The sequence below is a fragment of the Acipenser ruthenus genome, chromosome 27 (assembly GCF_902713425.1).
Source record: "Acipenser ruthenus chromosome 27, fAciRut3.2 maternal haplotype, whole genome shotgun sequence".
NCBI lineage: Eukaryota > Metazoa > Chordata > Actinopteri > Acipenseriformes > Acipenseridae > Acipenser > Acipenser ruthenus.
In genome coordinates this window covers 22,391,554-22,411,534 of record NC_081215.1, presented here as the reverse complement: position 1 = coordinate 22,411,534, position 19,981 = coordinate 22,391,554, and the positions used below count along the sequence as shown (strand labels likewise).

The 19,981-nt window shown below is 34.7% G+C and overlaps 2 protein-coding genes and 1 long non-coding RNA gene across 3 annotated transcripts; 1 reads left to right on the top strand and 2 right to left on the bottom strand.

The window, feature by feature from the left end:
- The first annotated feature begins 1,293 nt into the window (after positions 1-1,293).
- Positions 1,294-8,856, top strand: LOC117432070 (eukaryotic translation initiation factor 3 subunit M-like). The gene is made up of 11 exons (XM_034053503.3): positions 1,294-1,442; positions 2,553-2,685; positions 3,284-3,422; positions 3,541-3,664; positions 3,969-4,063; positions 4,333-4,416; positions 4,603-4,702; positions 5,146-5,227; positions 7,138-7,281; positions 7,972-8,032; positions 8,543-8,856. The coding sequence occupies exons 1-11, from the start codon at positions 1,401-1,403 to the stop codon at positions 8,664-8,666; spliced, it is 1,128 nt and encodes a 375-aa protein (XP_033909394.3). The 5' UTR covers positions 1,294-1,400; the 3' UTR covers positions 8,667-8,856.
- A 556-nt stretch (positions 8,857-9,412) lies between these two features.
- LOC131696723 (uncharacterized) lies at positions 9,413-13,539 on the bottom strand. Its single transcript, XM_059001786.1, has 3 exons — positions 11,802-13,539; positions 11,075-11,211; positions 9,413-9,739 (listed from the first exon to the last, which is right to left on the bottom strand). The coding sequence occupies exons 1-3, from the start codon at positions 13,252-13,254 to the stop codon at positions 9,413-9,415; spliced, it is 1,917 nt and encodes a 638-aa protein (XP_058857769.1). The 5' UTR covers positions 13,255-13,539.
- A 1,910-nt stretch (positions 13,540-15,449) lies between these two features.
- Positions 15,450-18,821, bottom strand: LOC117432006 (uncharacterized). Its single transcript, XR_009309147.1, has 4 exons — positions 18,457-18,821; positions 16,498-16,608; positions 16,162-16,302; positions 15,450-15,645 (listed from the first exon to the last, which is right to left on the bottom strand). It is a non-coding gene; the product is annotated as an uncharacterized LOC117432006 (long non-coding RNA).
- Positions 18,822-19,981: the final 1,160 nt, after the last annotated feature.

Below are 19,981 nucleotides of genomic sequence, written 5' to 3'. Positions count from 1 at the left end.
TTTGTTGGATGAATCATCCTTTATAGTAAATCATCTGTCTGCTGGTTCATAAGATGCAGGAGGATGTACCTGACTTCAACAGACAGGAATAAGAAAGTGAATGGACACCTTGTAGGGCCGGACGCCATTCCACATGGGCAAGGCTTACAGCATGTCACAGACTGGTCAATATGAAGGATGTGTGAGCACACAGGATGGCTTGAAGTGATACAGGTCTGAGCACACAGGATGGCTTGATGGGACACAGAACCTTGCAGGAATGTTGTGGTCAGGACCTGGAATTGTTCGAAAGACTTGTCAGGATGGTGGAGAGACTTTCATTTAGGAATGAAGAGAGAAGATGCCACTGTTGCTGATGAAGAATATATATTAATACCAGCATTGTGGTAGATAGCTGTGCATGATGTTAATCACTGTCCATGGATCTTTGCTTTTCTCTACTAACCTCTTAACAGATGTCCTGATCTAAACTAAATAATATCTTGCTATCATAGATCTCTTTCAGGCATTTCTCTGTATGATTTTGTTGCACTTTCAGCTATTAAGCCCACTTAAAACAGCAAGTTTAGTTTTTTTGTTAGAGGGACAAGTACTCTATGTATAAAGTTCAGAAGTTTTGTTTTAAGTATTCATTTCCAGGACTGAATGATTTCATTCCGGTATGTAAAATACACATGGCGAAAGTTTAAAGATGTCAAGTAAAATATGTTTCCCAGAAAAGGTTTTACTCACTGTAAATCCACGCACTTTAACCAAATAATAATAATAATAATCTCATTGATATTTCAGTGCAGAAAGGTTTTAATAGGAGGTTGTTAAACTTATACTGTCACTGTGAATGTGTCTTACTTCTATGAGCCCATTAAGATTCAGAATAAACACATTTAAAAAGTGTAATACAAATGTGAGTTTATAATGGCATGTCCACAAAGAATTACATGCACTTTCAATCTATTGCATATGTAATTTATCTGTGGAAAAAAATGAAAATAAGTTTAATAACATGATCTAAGTTTATCAAAACTGTTTATTGATGATTTCATGTAACATTCGTGATGTGTATTTTAAAAATACTTGATAAATACCATCACTGATATATATATATATATATATATATATATATATATATATATATATATATATATATATATATATATAAAATGCTATTTTAAACACTCGATTAGTGCAAAATGTATGGACCTTGTGTTAGTTATGTATACTCAAACGTTGCCTCTCACAGCACTGCACACATTTCCAATGAACGCGTGTCTCTTTAAACACACTAACCCGGAAGCGGTATGTTGTTGCCGGTTAGAGAGGTCAGTTCCCTCTTTCCGGCGGGCAGAGCTGAGTTGGACTGGCGTGGTTTTTTTAAGGGTTGAATATTCAGCTGCTTCAGCATGAGTGTGCCTGCTTTTATAGACGTTACCGAGGAGGATCAGGTAAAAATGGACTCCGGTAACTCGAACCAGTCTGGGGGAGAGAGAATATTGTATTAAGGGGTTTGGGGAATCAAATCAAACCCTGTGTAATTATGAGGCCTACGGTGAAGGCTTTTCTAGTCAGTGTATCTGGGTGCACATTAGCATCTTTGACCACAGCTATAGAAAAACGTGCAAACCCTATGGTTTAAAAGATATGACCTTAGTATCCAAAATATGTACGTTTAGGTTCGAGGCCTTTCGTGCCATCGTATTTTTATGCATATAATTGATTAAAAAAAAATCTTGGAAAACGTAATTATTTTGTGTGGCGGTTTACGTTAATTTCACCGCTTATTGATCAGTGGCGAACAGTTTTGAGTTTAATTTTTTAACCAGCAAAACAAAACAAATAAGAAGATATGCCGGCAATGTGGAACGATGTATCTGAGATTCACTGAGCTGTTCAGTATTTTTTGACAATGTTGACAACAGTATGAGACACGAATCCACGAACAAAAGGATCTTCTATAAAGTGAACAAAATAAAAAAAAATACGCATTGTCGCTGCGGGGCACATGTGACAAAACAGATTACACTCGACTAGAAACGGGATTCTCTTCTGAATCGAGACTGGAGCATACTGTATTAATTTATCGAGCTAAATGCATGGCTGAAATTCATCCATTGTTGCACACCTTTGGATAAGAGCATTTTATTTTCGTGTACTGTACACCAAACAAACATCTAATTCTTTTTTTTTTTTTTTTTAAGTGTCATGCCAACAGCATTTGTTTACCTCTTAAGGCTCCAACCTAATACTTCTCAGATGGATTTGGGATTTTGGGAGATGCAATGATTTGCCATAAATCTTTACAACACTATCTGTTAACATTTGATATTACACTAGTCAAGCTCTGAACATCATATTTCAGTTGCATCATATTTCAGTTGTAAACTGCGTTGTGTGTGTGTGTGTTGACTCAAAATATGAGGCTTAAGCTAAATTACTACAAACCTATACAGTCATTTGGTCAGATACCTGGTTTGACAGATATAGATATTTGTATTGAAGCATACAAAACTAGTAGTGCATTACGTTCATTTAAGTAACCAAGTGTCTACTTTTAGGCTTTGGAGCTTCGTGCCTACATTAAATCAAAAGGAGCTGAGATTTCAGAAGAGAATTCTGAAGGGGGACTTCATGTGGACTTGGCCCAGATTATAGAGGCGTGTGATGTCTGTCTCAAGGATGATGACAAAGGTTAGTTTACAGAAAGTATAGAGGTTTTATGAACAGGTTGCACATTACAAAATGCACCCATCAAAACGGGTTGGTCTGACATGAAAATTAATTGGAGGATGTTAACTTCTTTTTGCTTTTTTTAAAAAAATTATAACCCATTAACTTCATGTGACTTTGTTGAATTTTTATTTAGACTTTTCAAACCTTTTTAATCAGTCTAAATTCAGTGAACATTTTATGTTTGCGATGTGTACACTTACAGTCTGAAGTGGAACAAATTGAATTTTCAAAGTGTTATTAGTTAGTAAAATAAAATTTTAAAAAAGTGGTACCGTGATGTGCTTAATGTCTAAGGAGTCTTTGGTAAATGCAGTTACATTTATTTGCCTTTATTACAGAAAGGTAAAAAAAAATTGTTTAAATGTCAGTTAAATGTAATGACAAAACCAGCAACAATGTCATTGTTTACAGTTGAAAAACTAATGTTTGATGTGAAACTAAAATTACGACAATTTGTTTTTTGTGTGTAGCCATTGCTATGCAGAGTTAATTTTCAAATAGCTTTGATTGTTATATTCCAGGTATGTTTATCTAATTTGTATGTATTTTTTGTTAGATGTGGAGAGTGTGATGAACAGCATTGTATCTCTGCTTCTGATCCTTGAGACTGAAAAGCAAGAAGCTTTAATCGAGAGCCTCTGTGAGAAATTGGTCAAATTTCGAGAGGGAGAGCGGCCGTCTCTCCGCATGCAGCTGTGAGTACCGGGACAAATGTCTCTATTGTGTTTCTGCATTTTAATAATGTTTAAATTGGTTTCGATTTATTGACTTCTTTTTCAACCAATTCTAAAAATGTTAACTTTTTCTATACAGGCTGAGCAATCTCTTTCATGGCATGGACGAGACCACTTCTGTAAGGTATACAGTCTACTGCAGCCTAATCAAGGTAGCAGCTACTTGCAGTGCTATTGCATTTATTCCAACTGAACTTGAACAGGTAGGTAACAATTGTACTATGATATCTAACTGCATGCTTCTAAACATAAGGATACAACTGACTAAGGAAAGATGTTCAGTATTGTTGTGAGTGATTTAGATTTGTGAAACTGTCTTCTGTGCCATTTTGTTTTAATGTCATGGTGTAGTATGGTATTGGAGACAGGTGTGTGTGTTTCTATTTATATATAAATATTTAAAATCTGCATCAAAACCTATAAAACCATGACTAAATTCAGCTTCCAATATAGTAATTGACCTCAGAAATAACCTCATATGTACACTGTGTCATTTTGTTTGATTAGGTCAGAAAATGGATTACAGACTGGAACCTCACTATAGAAAAGAAGCACACTCTTCTGAGATTGGTTTATGAGGCTCTCATAGACTGCAAGAAAAGGTATTATTTGTGACACCTGGATGTAACACATCTTGAGCATGGATCTGTATAATTGTGTCTTTTTATTTGCGTGAATGAAATCAATTGTACTATGGTAAGAGGAAAAACAATATTTATGGTTTACAGCTGTTTAAATGTGTTAACAGTGCATGTAAGTTTAAAGAAAATCTCTGCGTCCAAATAATACTTATTTTAATCATTACTTTTGCTTACAAATGTATTGCAGAGTAATCTGAAGCTTAAAACCCATGTTACCTTTTTTGTGACAGTGATGCTGCAGCTAAAATCATGGTCGAATTGCTGGGGAGTTACACTGAAGACAACGCTTCACAAGCCAGGGTTGATGCTCACAGGTAATTTGCCCTAACTGCCTCAGATTTACATTGACCAGCCCTTGCAAACTCAAATAATGGCTGCTGCACCACCATCAGATATGTGCCTAATCTAAAGCGAATTTAAAGTGTTAAGCTTAATTCACTGACCATATCATTCACTGTCTGGATATTTAATTTGGTATTATTATTATTATTTTTTAATAGGTGTATTGTTCGTGCTTTAAAGGATCCCAACACTTTCCTTTTTGACCACCTCCTCGCCTTGAAACCTGTCAGGTTCTTAGAAGGGGAACTTATCCACGATGTGAGTAGCAAGTATAATTCATTTGAATGCTTTATTTACTTTTTGTACACTGCTGTATTGAAATAGCTTTGTAAATGATGATAACATCCGTTCTTCAATGTAAAGTTTACACGTATTGCTCCACTGGTTAAAAATATACAACATTGCATAAAAGTAGTGTGAAATGCCAGTTACTGCCTTCATTTTCCCTCTGCATCTTGTAGAAGGGCTGGTATGTTGTACAGCATTTATAACAAACCATTCTCCTCACTCTGTTAGCTACAATTTATTCAAAACCAAACCAATTGTACAAAAGTTGCTTGACACTTCAGATTGGCAGCCAACCTTTTTGGGAGAATGTGGATGTGAGGGGGTGGTTATGTCAATATTGCATGAATTAAAATAAAACAGTTTTTTTTTTTATTTTCTGCAGATGCATTACATTTTTTTTCTTTCCTTACTAGCTGTTGACCATCTTTGTAAGTGCTAAGCTAGCAGCATACGTCAAGTTTTACCAAAACAACAAAGACTTCATCGATTCCCTTGGTAAGCACTGAACAGGAGTGGATGTCAAAAGCAATAATTATGATTAAATGACTGCAGTCTGCATTTTCTTATCTTTTGAGGGAACAACAATGTTGTGCACAAAGTGAAGGGGCATAAGGACAACAGCTCACTTTGGAAAGCACTTTAATTTCCCTGGGTCCTATTGTTTGGTTGAGCTTGAACAGATGGCGGCTTTTCTGCTGTCTTGAGTCATGCATCATAATTTTGAGAAATCTACTGTTGGGGGTCACTATACAGATCTGCCTCCAGTGTCATTTGTTTTTTTGGGGTTTTTTTTAATCACCTTGAAACCTTTTATTTTGTTGGAAATGAAAGTAACTAATAAATCACCAAGTAAGTAAATCTGATTATGTGAACCCAATAGATATGTACTTGGTACCCCTTTACCTGTTTCCAAAGGCAGTGCTCTGTTATTTTAATGCTGAATGAGTGCATCAGACCTTGTAAAGCACGTACTGTACTGGATAATTTGCTTTGGCACTCAAGGCACAATGATGGAATGTTAATGTCAGCAGCCTCTTTATTTACACACTATATAAAAAGGAGTAGTAATTAACACTTGGGCACTCCTACATGGATGTGTAATTGACTGTTTCAATGGAGCACAAGTTCCTAATCAAGTCTGTATTAAAATTACGTTTTCCATATTGTACCCTTTCAGGATAAGGGTCAGTGATGCTGCTAAAACTGCTCAAAGATGTAGAATTCTTTATTGCAGCATTAAGATTTTGACATATTAATAATGAATATTGATTTAATTTTGACCTAAGCAGGAGTCGGAAGTTAGCTTTCAAAGTGATTCCTTCAACAAAAGTGCATACTGTCATTAAGTGTCTTTTTTCATTTGTTTTACTTATAACTGTTAGAATATATTTTGTAAGCTGTTTATTTTTACGGTCCCTGCAATTTCAGTTTTAACTAAAGATGATAGACCCTTATTGTATAATTCATGGCTTTGCAAAGATTTCATTGATGTGTGTATATTGCATACTTGTCTGAGACCATCAGATTTAGTTTGTTCAAGTTCTAAAAACAGGCACATATGTTAAAATAGTATATACATATGTTTTACGCCTTAATTGTATTTAATATACATCTTAAAATAGATGTGGTTTAATTTAAAAGGGTGTAAAACAATTACAACTTGGATCAGAAATTGCTCATCAATTGCATTTAGCAATAAAACAAGAACTACAGAATTAAATGCAAACTAGATCATAGATGTAGCATAACTGTCTACCTCATTTTCCCACAATGTAGCAGCTTGCATTTAAAACTGTAAAAATGTGAGTATGAAATAAAAGAACATTAAAAAGCCTTGTAGGACCTGTTGGTGGCAAACTTGCAGTTGATGCAATATATATATATATTTCTTTTTATTATAGATGTTGACAAGTCAGGCCAGAGGCAACATTATCTTTTGTCAACTGTATCGCCCTAACATATGTCCACATTTAATCTGTTCTCAACGGTCTCTTCACTGCGTAAAGTTAATCAGCATCTAATTTGCATTTGTTAATTAGGGTTAATGTGCACTAATTGATTATTTTTGCTTGTATATTCCCATTAAGTCCAGTTAGTGGTTGTTACACCTTGGTGTTCCTTGTACAAATTAATTATGTTTATCCTGCTAAATTCTGTTGAAGCTGTGCCAGATAATAAGCCTGGACATAATTGCTGTTAATGAACTTTACAGAATTAGTCGAGGTGTATCTCCCTTGTTAATTATCGTAGACTGCAGCTGTATATTATCTCTAAATATATACTTTCTGGTACATTGGTATGTCTCTTACAGCAACAGTAACCACCTACTTTTATACATTTATTCATGTATTTATTTATAACTATTTTCTAGTAGTAACACTACACTTATATTTCGTTTGTGGCAGGTCTGTCCCATGAGCAGAATATGGCAAAGATGAGACTCCTCACTTTCATGGGAATGGCAGTGGAATTCAAAGAAATTTCATTTGATACTATCCAACAAGAACTACAAATTGCAACTGATGACGTAGAAGCATTTGTTATTGACGGTAAGGCACTAACTATGTTTAATTTAAGTTTCCCTTTAAGGAGAGCTAAATATGCTGCTGCGTTAAATCACACAATTGTCCAAAAGTGTAAGGGCACTCACTTTACAAAGCTGTTGTCACTGCACTGTCAAACCTCATATCTGTCTTCACATTTTACACACATCTACAATTAATTTTATGATTCTCATCCAGTAAAAAATTAACCATTTTTATTCTGTAGTCAGACTACTTCATAGAGGAACACTACTTAAAGCCAACGACTCAGCCATTTTCCAATCATTTTATTATGGGTGCTAGTCCCCTCACACTATCCCCCCAGGGATGTTTTGCTTTTGTTCACAAAACCTAACAAATCATGACCTAAAATACTGTACTAACTAACTATTCTATCTGAACATGTTTGCTAGAAACATTTAGCTGTTTTTTTAATGTCTTTAAAAACAGGATGTATTTGTAAGCAGGAGTTAAAGAACTGTACAGGATATTGCCAGTTGATTGGCTTTAAACCAAAGGAATTCTGAATGGCCTTCATCTTCATTATGTTAATAACTGTTCCTTCCACATTTTTTTTTCTAAAGAGGTTAGTCTGTTTTAAAGAGCGTTCTATAAAAGGCACCATATGTATGAGCAGGATTTTTATTTTAAGTCTGTCAGAATTAGCATTAACTGAAATGTTAATTTCTTATGTAGCTGTTCGAACAAAGATGGTCTACTGCAAAATTGATCAGACTCAGCGAAAAGTAGTTATAAGGTAAGTGTTTTTTTTGTTTATTTGTTGTGGGGTTTTTTGTATTGTTTTTCCCTGTTTCATTTAGGGTTATTACCATGCAGTTACTACTTTAACGAGAAAGCACAATAATGTTCATATTGGCCGCTTGCAATTAAATAATGGCAATTTATCATCATTTTATTAAATCTAGGCTTGGATGTAATTAGCTAGTATAATCAAAGCAGCTTTTTTCCAGCACACTTCCCTTAATGACCCCGCCAAGACTAGAATACTAATGTGTTTGGTGTTTTTTCAGTGGCTGGGTCAAGGCTATCATGATCCTTTCACAATGCAGCAGTCTTATGTTTTAGAAAATGGTGTACTGATGTTATTTGCATTTTTGTTTTTATTCTTTGTGGTTTTACGAGAATTGTGACAGATTAAATTATAACTAACACAATGACAGATATCGTGAATTTCCTTGCCATGTAACAGCCAAACATTTAATTTGAAGAGTACCCTAAAGTGTTTGTTGTTGTTCTTCTGTTACAGTCACAGTACACACAGGACGTTTGGAAAACAACAATGGCAGCAACTGTATGACAGCCTCAACTCCTGGAAACAGAACCTGAGCACAGTGAAAACCAGCCTTCTCGGCCTCTCCACCGCTTCATAGAATCTCAGAACAATTTTTATATTTGCAGAATGAAAAGCAGAAATCCATTTGATCCATTCAATTTTATTTTCAATAAATATATTTTTTCCTCCCTAAAATGTATTTAATAAAGGTTTTTTTTTTTTAAGTGTCAACATTACAACTATTGACAGACGAGTAAAACAAATAAAAAATTACAATATAATTACAACCAATTGTTTTTTTTATTTTTATTTTTATCACTCAAGACTTAAGACCAGGGTGGATTTCCGTAAGGCCTGGATTTTGCCTCAAGTACTGATAAAAATAAAGTATTCTCACATCTTGAATACAAATAGTTAAGGAAGTACATTTTATGGACTAGCATTATACTTTACTGTTTAAAGTGCTTTTTGTGACAGAAAACACATTGAGAAGAATTTTGATCACCACCTTCAATAACATGAAACGTAATGCAGAACCATACAATGTCATGTATGTGGGCAGTTTTGTTTGTATGAAAGATTGTATGCTACATGACCATTGTATAGTTCAGACTCCTCTTTTTATCAATGTTTCTGGGCCAAAATGTAGGCCTTATTGACATTCATCCGAAGCAAACAGTACATTTTAATTCTATTACTGGAGTAGAGGATTAATGCTTAACACTTAATAATGTGTAAAAAATGTAACATGAATTCATCCTTACAAAGGTAACACTAACAGTAACAGCTTCCTTTTTTGTTTTGTCAAAGGCTTAATAACACATACAAATTACACTGTAGGAACTACAGTTCTGATATAGCATTTTTCTCCAGTTCATTTATGCTTCCATCAACTTTTCTTTTCCTTGTTCGTCTTAGTTTTTCCAAACTTAGAAACTTCTCAATCTTGCTGACCTGATCATTGATACTGATTTGTTGATAATCCCACTCATCAGTCTCTGGTGAACTGTTTTCAAAACCGGATGCAGAAATGGAAGTCTCGTGTTTGTTGTGTGCAATTAACACAGGGTCATGTAGATGATCTGCCACTGAATCAGTTTTAGAACTGGATACAGCTTGGGAAGGGACCGATGTATAAGGAATTTGTAACTTTGCAAAGTGTGGGCTCTCCTAAAAAGCAAACATATAAGCCACTTATAATTTTGTGAAATTATGGGGAATATATTTGTCTTATAAACAATGAGTTCTTACTTAATGTAGACTTTTGTTAACAATTTCATTTCTGACTTTCTATCTTTTCCAACACCCGCGTGAATCTGCATTCATTATAAATGTACCTGGTGTTTTTCTGTTTCTGGCACTGGTCCAATTAATGTTTTTATTCAGCATTCTCTAAAAATTAAACAAAGTGTTTGGTACAATGCAACCTAGTGCTGGGAGTGAATATCATTATCCAGTGAACATTTGACTGAAAATAAAAGGGATGATAATGCAAAAATCTGCCAGGATCAACTGTTTGAAACTTGCATAATATGCAGCCTATTTTACATATCGTTGAAGAACACAAGATTGCATGAGCCAAAATCAATCTTGTTGATATCAAAATATAAATAGAGTGCTTCATAAATATGTAACAGAACATTTCTTTCAGTTTGTAGCACCTGTTTCTAATTGCCTGCTGAGATTGACATCAAGTATTCGTGAAATTGAGTGAAAGATTATGAGGCATTGGCTAATGAATGTTATTTGGTCAATGTATTTCCACAGCTAATCTATCCTCATCCAGTTACAGCATTTGGTGTGTCAAACATCATACTGAAAAGGCTGTCCATTTAGGATATGAGCACTTAGGCCAGATCAGATTTGGATGCTGAGTGTAATACCAGCGGCCTGGCATTCTCTGTTTGTCTTGCTTTATTAAAATATAATGTTTAAGCCCCAAAATATACAATGTAATTGCCCATTTATTTGCATGTAACATGTCATGGTGTGAAAACTGGTCAAGACTAGTTGTTTTCTTCAGCAATAAAACAGCTTTTAAATTATTAGCTTAAACTCACAAATTAAAATCATGGTGCATGGTTTGATAGAACATTTCACATAGAACACCTTTGATCCAGAGTCCATTATTTGTAACACTACATATTTAATTTACTGCAATAAAGTGCTTGAGATTCTTTTTAACAATATTTCCCAACAATTATTTCAGGAAGAGTTTAATCAATATTCTAAGAAAATTAATGCATTCAATGGGATACACAGTAAGTTGTCGTTCCCCTCCTCCAACCTCCCGAAAGTGCTGGATACCATCTCTTTGATTTATATGCTGTGACTATTTCCCGCTGTTCTTTATCAACCTTAATTGTGAAAAATGGTGCCATCTTGCCCCTTGATATTTTTTTGGAAATTGAAGGGGTCTTAAAGCATTCAGATGTGTGCAGTGCTACACATATCATTGGAATTAGTCATTGTAGTGTTTTCTGTAATATTGTTTAGTTTACTTACATGTTCTGTGGAAGAGAATTCACAAAAAGCCTGTGCTACTGCTTTCCATTCCTCTCTAGGATCTCTCTTGTGGCAAAGATGAACACCGGTACTGGATGTATTCAACATGTCAGGAACTCTTTTAATAGTAGGGGAATCTGAGTGGCAAAAAGGAAATGGTAACAACTGCACAAAGAACAAGCCAAGAAGCATAATTTCATGGATGCTAGTTTTTCAGCCACTGAATGTCTGGATTATGATCTCAAGATCTACAGCTGTTTAGTTTAAAAAATAGAGAAACTTTACTGTTAACCCACATATATACTGTAATATATAAATGTTAATTTAGTAATAAAATATACAATTCTGATATATTAATGATAGCTATGAAAAAAATTAATAAAGATAAGACCAATGCTAAAATTAATGTTTGAATAACTTAATCTATGACTATAAACATCTTTAAGAATACTAAGTTTTGAAATCCTAGCCAAATTCCACATTCCATATCTCCTCCCCATTTCATCAGTATAACTTAATTCAGTCAATGTTACTCTGTTGATAAAAGAACTGCTGTAGGATTCAAAAGAGAGCATTGCAACTATTTAGGTGCATTAGAAACATGGAATCAGTGCCTAAAAGGACATACATGATATATTTATCTAGCTCAAGTTTAACTTTTTAAATATGTTTTTTGGTAATCTTAGCTATATCATCTTTATATTAAATATCAATACAATCTTCTTACCTGTCTTATAATGTTTTCTTACATTATCATCCAAAAGTGGCTTAGACAATGCAGAGGATGAAGGAAGATCTTGACAGTCTGTAGAATCTTGTTTTCTTTTAAGAAAATGTGGAATCAGAGGAGTTGAGGCCCTGTTTGTAGCAATTCTTTCTTGATTTGCTTTTGGAGCATAATGAAAATCTGTGTATTTCCAAGACAATGGCCTATGCACATCCTTCTTTCTTAACAGCCCTAAATCAAATGCTGACCTAACTTTTTTGTTTATTGAAACATGCGATGGACTTACGATAAAAGCTGGTTTTACTGTTTCTTCTTTACAACATTCATTTGGAGACCCATTGTTGCATTTATCCTCGGATGAGCTGTTTCCATGTTTGAGAGCTTCATCTTTATCTCCTTTACTGACACTTGCAAATGGGTTGTTTTCCTCAATATGTTTGGAATATTCAACTTCATTATCTTCAAGGCTGTTATGCATTACGGCCTTGGCAATGGAAATGTCACAGTTTTCGGAGGTGTGTATCATTTTAATGTCCTGTTTGTTGCTCAGTGCTACACCAGTATTGCTTGATGAAACATTTTCTATTACAGTAGTATCCTCTTTTACAATAAGATTGTTTTGATATGAAGTGTTTGGCACAGATGTTTCAGGCACAGATGTTTCAGGCACAGTATTACTCAGCACCACAGCTGTATTGTCAGGTGAATTATGCTTTGTTTCAGGGGCATCCTCTTTGATAATATACTGATTTAGATACGGTGCGTTTTCTTCAGATAGATTGATAGTTTCAGTGTTGGCAGTCAGGTTACTGTTCTGGGAAATGTTATGGGGTACAGTTAGTTGGCACTTGCTCTGTGTGTCTGTATAATTGTTGTTCTCCTTTAGAAATCTGTTGTGTGGGAATGTGCAACTACTTGCACCGTCTCTTTTATCAGCGTTACACATATTATTACCATTATTAGTAAAACCTCTTTGTTCCTCAGAGTCTGCTGTTGAAGGGATGTTAGAAACAGGAAGAACAGCAGAGGCTGAACACATTTCTTCTGGGTTTTGCTGGTTTGTTTGTTTTAATTTGCATACCATTTCAGTGCCTTCGTCTACTATATGACAACAATTTAGCTCCTTTAAACTACATTTCTGCTTGTCTTTATCACTTCTAGCTGTGGTCTGGGACACGGATTCAGGGCTACACTCACTCTGTTCTTGCTTACTATCCTTCAGTTCTTCATTTACTGTGTTATACTCAATGCTGGAAACAGGCTTGTCTTCAGGGTTGGATAGCTCACTAATAAAGTCACTTTTGCAGCATTCTATGGTGGTGGTAAAGGTCTTATCAAACATATTATAAACTATATGGCTTTCACCCATACCAGATTTATGTTTGCTGGAGTCTGTCTGCTGACCTATATCTGCACCAGAGACACCTAATGCATCAACACTGTCTGAAAGCATCTTTCCTTTAACTGGGACTTCTGCCAAGGTATCAGGACTTCCTTGTGGCTTGCGAGTTGGACTCGCAATGTCTGCTTTGGAGCAAGTGTTTTCAGCTCCCTCTGTGTCTTTGCTTCCAAAAGCATAAACATCAGCAGTCTGCACATTGATAACCACACAGTAGTCTGTTTTTGGAAGTTCATCATTCACTGTCTTCTCTGGCTCCGTCAAACTAACATCTGTGCACTTATCTATGTATATAAAATACACGTTTTGGAGAATAAGTAAAGTATCTTGTTATTTAACAATTTTTTTTTTTTTAAGAATGGAAAATACTGGCTGATATTAATTACACTGTGTAACAATTTTTTTTTTTTTTTTTTTGTTCCTGGGTAGTAAGTGTTATTTCCTAATTGCTTATGTCTCAAAAGTATAGAAAATGGCTATTATTCCCCACAAACTTTGCTTTTGTGACCAGGACAGTGATATTTTGAAATTTACCTATTTTCCAGAACATTCCAGATAGATTCAGTGCTGAGTAAACTTGGAGTAACTTCTAGAACTTTCTAGAACTTTCCAGTAATATAAATAGTAGTATAAATACAGGGGCCTTAAGCCCACCAGTTCAGTTTAGTTCCAGCTGCTTAAGTGGATACATATCTGCATTTTTCTGAGATGGCATCAAGGTCATAGGAGACTTCAAAATGGTGGCATTCCTGATGGGTCTCCAAGGCGGTTTTACTAAGTTTCCCTGCTATCTTTGCCTTTGGGACAGCAGGGACACCAAGGCGCACTACCACAGGCAGGACTGGCCACAGCAGACTGAGTTCTCTGTGGGGAGGAACAACGTCAAGTGGGAGCCACTGGTGGACCCCCGGAAGGTGCTGATGCCACCACTGCACATCAAATTGGGCCTTATGAAACAATTTGTCAGAGCTCTAGGTAAGGAGTCGGCAGCCTTCAAGTACCTTCAGCTGTCTGAGGCAAAGGTCAAAGCCGGTGTCTTCGTCGGACCACAGACAAAGAAGATCCTGGAGTGCAATGAATTCCCCAAGAAGCTCACTAGTAAGGAGAAAGCGGCTTGGAACAGCTTTGTCGCAGTGGTTCGGGGCTTCCTGGGCAATCACAAGGCCGAAAACTATGTGGAGCTGGTTGAGACTCTGGTGAAGAACTATGGCACAATGGGCTGTAGGATGTCCCTCAAAGTCCATATCTTTGATGCTCATCTTGATAAATTCAAGGAGAACATGGGAGCGTACTCGGAGGAGCAAGCCAAGCGCTTCCACCAGGATATACTGGACTTTGAATGCCGCTACCAAGGACAGTATAACGAGAACATGATGGGAGACTACATTTGGGGGCTGATTCGTGAAAGTGATTTATAGTATAATCGTAAATCTTGAAAAACTACTCACTTCTAAATCTTCTGTAGTCATTTTTGTATTACTTTAGTATAAATACATGTTAATTTGGATTCATATGTTGTTTTTTTCTGACTTTATGTGAACGAAAAGACACAAATTCGCCCGTTTTCTCATTGGAAATAGGTAAATTTCAAAATATCACTGTCCTGGTCACAAAAGCAAAAGGTTTGTGGGGAATAATAGCCATTTTCTATACTTTTGAGGCATAAGCAATTAGGAAATAACACTTACTACCCAGGAACAAAAATTGTGTTACATAGTGTTATTACACGCAACATTCAAGAACAACACGTAACTATTATTGTATTATCTTAATCTACATAATTTAAAATAAATGCTGAAGTCTTGCTTGGCATTTAATGAATAATTTATATGCTATGCATTGCATTCATTTTTTTTTTTTATCAGTTTATTATCCCATGATGTGTTCTTAATCATCATTAATTACTGTTTAGGGACTCATGGATATCTGACATGTTTAAGTCACAACTAAATAGGACCTGAGCCTATGCGAGGTTGCCAGTATAAAAATGTGACGAGAATAAAAATGTTTTTAACAAATCACCTTGCTTAGGCTTGCTAACAGTCCCACATGAAAAACATATGCTGGTTATCAGACATATATTCAGATGTGCTGAAACAGTAATACAGCAATTAATAATTAAGCACACACAACATAGAATAATAAACTGATACAAAATTAATTATTATGCACATCAGATAGGATGATTTAAACACAAACAGTGAAACACAATTATTAGTCTAATTCCCTATTCTTACCAGGGGAAATTTCTTTAACAACAGCAGTACTGGTGGTGTCTTCTGTTTTGTTATTTTTCTTTTGAACTTTCTCTGTATGATCTGCCTTCCCTTGACATGTCTTTTCTTCTTCTTGAGTGTGTAACTCACTGACAATTGCAATGGATATTCTGCTATTTTCTTTGTTTAGATCTTCACCAGCCTTGCAGTGCTCTGTTTTCAAAGCACTCTAGTGAAAGAATGGACACATTGTAACAAGTACTTTATCAGGTTCATTTATCTAAACAATGTGTTTGAAATAATATTCACTTTTTGGGGTTATCTGACCTAATTCCTCTAAGTCAGTTCTGTCTACACTAGCAAAATGTACCAAGTTAATTTTAAGTCCTAGCCTGTCAATGCCTACAACTATGACCAAAAGTGTTGCATCACATACAATTTTAGGATTGAAAAAGTGTTAAAGACTTTATGTACTGCATGGATGAGCATGTGACACAGAATGTGCCTTCTTTGTTTCCTAATCATACCTAATAAAGGGTCGCACCATTTATAATTTCTGTATACCTAACATACAGGTATACATGTTTATGTTCCATATATATTACGTTATAAAAAGATAATTTGTCTATAGATATCGCTTCAATTTGTGTATATATATATATCACTTCTAGATGGTATCTTTATGGTTGTTATAAAAAGATTTTACTGAATTTAGTACTAAATGATTAAATATTTAGATATTTACCTCTAATTGTTGTATTTGTTCTGCTTGCTGAACCCTGCATGTTGTTAACAGGCTGTTCTGTTCACAGAGATGATCATAAGCTTCTTTTATTGATTTAAACTCATTATTTGCAACAAGGATTTCTTCATGTAACTTCTCCTCCTGGTTTATAAAGACATACATATTATACAGATAAGTACATTTACAGACAAACTCCTTTTAATAGCATTAAGCATTTGTTTTTGAAATTAAGAATAGCAAAACATGATAAGAGATGTTGAGGATTATTTCCCTTTTGAAATAGATTTACAGTATAACCTGCAATCCACTTTTGATTATATTCCTATGCGTTTGTACCTCTTTTTCCCAGTTTGTTTTAGATTTGTCATGTTCCTCTGTTAGGTGTAAAAATCGGTCTTCCTTTTCTTTGGTCTTCTCTCTCAGAAGTGTATTGTCTCTTTCAAGGACCTGCAATAAAATTAATTACCCAAGAAATTATTAATATAAAAATAATTAATTTTAATGTGTTTATTTTACTTGGACCTTTGAGTCTTGACATGGCAAGAAACCCATACAAATCAGTAAGGATGTGTCATCTTGACAATCATTTTCATAAATTAGCAAAAATGTGCATTTAATTCAGCTAACACAAACCAGTAGGAGGGCCTGAAGAAGAAATGGCTGCAAAGGGGGAATAAAAGCATTTGCTATTATTCAGTTGCAGTTCAGGCCATCTAATGTGCAATAACATAAAGTGATATACAATGGAATGCACCCTTACATGCTACCATAAAACTGTCTTACATCATTTATTTCAATACTCATAAACATTTTAGAAATGTATTAGCAAAGCTAGTGTTTCCACTAATATTATTTTGTTATATATAAAACAATGCTGTTCTATAGTACCTTCCGTGTACAAGTATCTTAAGGTGCTTACCAAACAGGACTGAAACTACTGAAGAGCCCTTGTCAAATAAGTATTTAACTAGCCATTAAACACACCGTTAAGGTACAGAGGTCATAGCTTGGCATGTCCGTGCAGCAGCCAATTTAGGAGACAAACAATAATGCCAGATGTTTAGAGCCTTTCATGACAACTTTTGTTGGGTTTCGTTTAGAATGAATCTTAAAGTAGTGGTACACATGGCATGAAACCCCACTTTCTTACCTCCTATTAGCAGTAGCACAACATTATCACTGGTCCGCTTCTCATGTGTTGAATATCTTTCATTCTTTGTTTTATTCTATAGCTATACATTAAAAGACTAAATTGTTTATTCCTAATACCCAATCACTTTCTGGGATGTAGGGTAATCTTACACCAAATAGTCTATCTTACAATAAAACTTGATTAACTACATTCTGATTGAGAGCTTCATAGTTTCATGAAATATTTCATGACCTGTTTTCCTTTTTGTCATCAAGTGATCTGCGTCAATGTCTTAAATCAATTCTTCATCTTTGCTTGATAGAAAGATACCCTATTAAACTCTACAGTACACTTCTGGATTACTGGTATTTACCCAAAGATGTGCTTCTAGCTCTTCTGGGTTTCCTCAATGTCAGATTTACTGTCATGATGATTAATTGATATAATTGTGTTGAAACTACCACATGCATTTTAGAGGTGGAAAATAAATCTGTATTCTTTAATGTGTTCTTGGATTCAAAAAGTATGATAAAAGATAATTGTGCACTTTCACATTTTAAGTTAACACTTAGGATGATTTAAGGCCACACAAATGTAAACACCTTTTAACATACAAAAAAAGATATGATTGGGTTTTCTGTTCATTCAGCGAAACACTAAAAAACAATGTGGTTTACACAACATGGAGAGCATACACTTCATAATACAGTAAGTGTCAGTAACCCTTAATTAACATTATTTCAGCATGACAGGTACCTGTTTTAAAGTGTAAACATTTTAGCAATGTGTCATGTTCCACACCTTTTTTAAGCATAGAAAAAAATACTTTGTTTTAGCAGTTTTCCCAAAGCATCCTGCAGTGGACAAAAAAAAACTATTTAAGGAGAAAACTGCAAAGGGTAGGCTGAAGTAAGTAATATTAAAGCATTCCAGTACATAAGTCTGAGTACCAAATGAAAACAAACAAAAAATGATTATTTAGTAAATGAGTTTGCCTTTTTAAAACAAGCAATGAAAACATCAAGAAACTAAAGCACGGTCTTAGCTTAAGTAAAATAAACAAGCCTTATATATGAGACTGTAGAACGCTTCTGCCAATAAAATAACACATTTCTTTATTATCTGAGACAGACACAGACAAATGAACAAGTAAAGACTCTGACCTGATATTTCTCTTGTAGTGCATTCAACTCTGCTTCCACTTTGCTGACCACCTCGGTCTGCCGCTGGAGCAGCTGTTGGGCATGCTGCAGGGAGTTCAGAACCTCCTGAACGCAAACAGCAAACAATAATAGTTAGTATGAGTGTTTCTGGCATGTCACCTTGCAATAAGTGTACTTTTTACATTTGTCCCATTTAAAACAATAATGTAACATGTTTAAGACAAAGATACCAAGTCTTAAATATCGGCAAGAAAAGAAAAAAAGCAAACAAAAGATTTGTTTATTTAAAAACAATAATATCCTTGCACTTGTTTTTACCTGTTTTTCTGTTCTTATGATGGAGTACTCTTTATCGAGCCTTTTGTTCATTTCTGTCTCCTTCATTAAAGACATTAAATATATGAAAATATATGACATTGTTATGTAGATTCATTAATTTTGAGTATGAATATAAACTAACTCCACAACAGACACCACTGCATTATATTTTTATGGTTTTAATAATATGCTTTATCAGTGCACTTAATTAGCACATACTACTAAAAATGAATATGATTTTAATAAAGTTTTAGCACTTTACCATTTGATGTTTGTGTTGAAGTTGTTGAAGCTGTTGCTCCTTTTCTGTTTGATTGTTGCTTTCTTCTCCAAGTTTGCACACAGAAGTGACTTTGGAACTTATCAACTTTCTATTTAGTTTTTCAATGTCCTTAATACAAGCAACATAGTTTAGATATTGCATACTCTAGTATGATTTACTAAACTGTAAAAAAAAGCAGTAAAGCCACCTGAGAACAGTCTAAGCCCACACTTGCAATTTTTATCAAGAAAGTGAACAGTATCATTCTATATTATTTTTAGAGTTGGGTTTTTGAAAACAGGCAATTGCTGTTAAATGTCTTGTAATTTCATGAAATAGCCTTCATTTGTGTAAATCATCAACTTTTCAAATGCTATTAAAGATTGAAGGTGTAGCAAAATAAACAGTACAGGCTTTGATCTCCTTTAATGACAACTTATTGAACATCAAGTTTCTCCCCCACCCCTCCCTTTCTAGTTCAGTGATGTCTGTTTCATATCTCTCTCACCTTTGGCATACTGACGTTTAATCAGACAAATAGCAGAGATTATGAATGCTGCTCATAGATAGTATCAAGAATCCTTTATGATGGCATCATAGTGAATTAAGCATTTTTAATTTTGTAATAGTATTATCTGGCCTGTTTAACTTTTCTTCATAAATCAGGAATTCCTAATCATCACAAAGCTATTGCTTAACTCTTCTTGTCAAATGTATATTACTGTATAAAATCTAAATGATAAATGTAATGGAATCTTATGAATAAAGTATTGCACTTTAAACTTATTTATTTTTTTAGCATATTCATGATTAATCATTTACATACAGAGGTTGAATATAAATAAAAAAACCTGCCAAAATACTGGGCAGAGTGGCACTGATTCTATGTGACTCAATGATTACCACCTTCAGGAAACTGGTATAGAAATCTAAAACCAACTCTGT

What these genes read in the sequence shown, in the direction of transcription:
- LOC131696723 (XM_059001786.1), bottom strand. Translation starts at nt 13,254, where the DNA reads ATGCTTTCAGACAGTGTTGATGCATTAGGTGTCTCTGGTGCAGATATA. An exon ending in AAGAAAACATTATAAGACAG is followed by an intron (nt 11,212 to 11,801) that starts GTAAGAAGATTG and finishes TTTGCCACTCAG; the next exon opens with ATTCCCCTACTATTAAAAGA. An exon ending in AATTCTCTTCCACAGAACAT is followed by an intron (nt 9,740 to 11,074) that starts GTAAGTAAACTA and finishes TTTGCTTTTTAG; the next exon opens with GAGAGCCCACACTTTGCAAA.
- LOC117432070 (XM_034053503.3), top strand. Translation starts at nt 1,401, where the DNA reads ATGAGTGTGCCTGCTTTTATAGACGTTACCGAGGAGGATCAG. An exon ending in TTCCAACTGAACTTGAACAG is followed by an intron (nt 3,665 to 3,968) that starts GTAGGTAACAAT and finishes TTGTTTGATTAG; the next exon opens with GTCAGAAAATGGATTACAGA. An exon ending in GCCAGGGTTGATGCTCACAG is followed by an intron (nt 4,417 to 4,602) that starts GTAATTTGCCCT and finishes ATTTTTTAATAG; the next exon opens with GTGTATTGTTCGTGCTTTAA.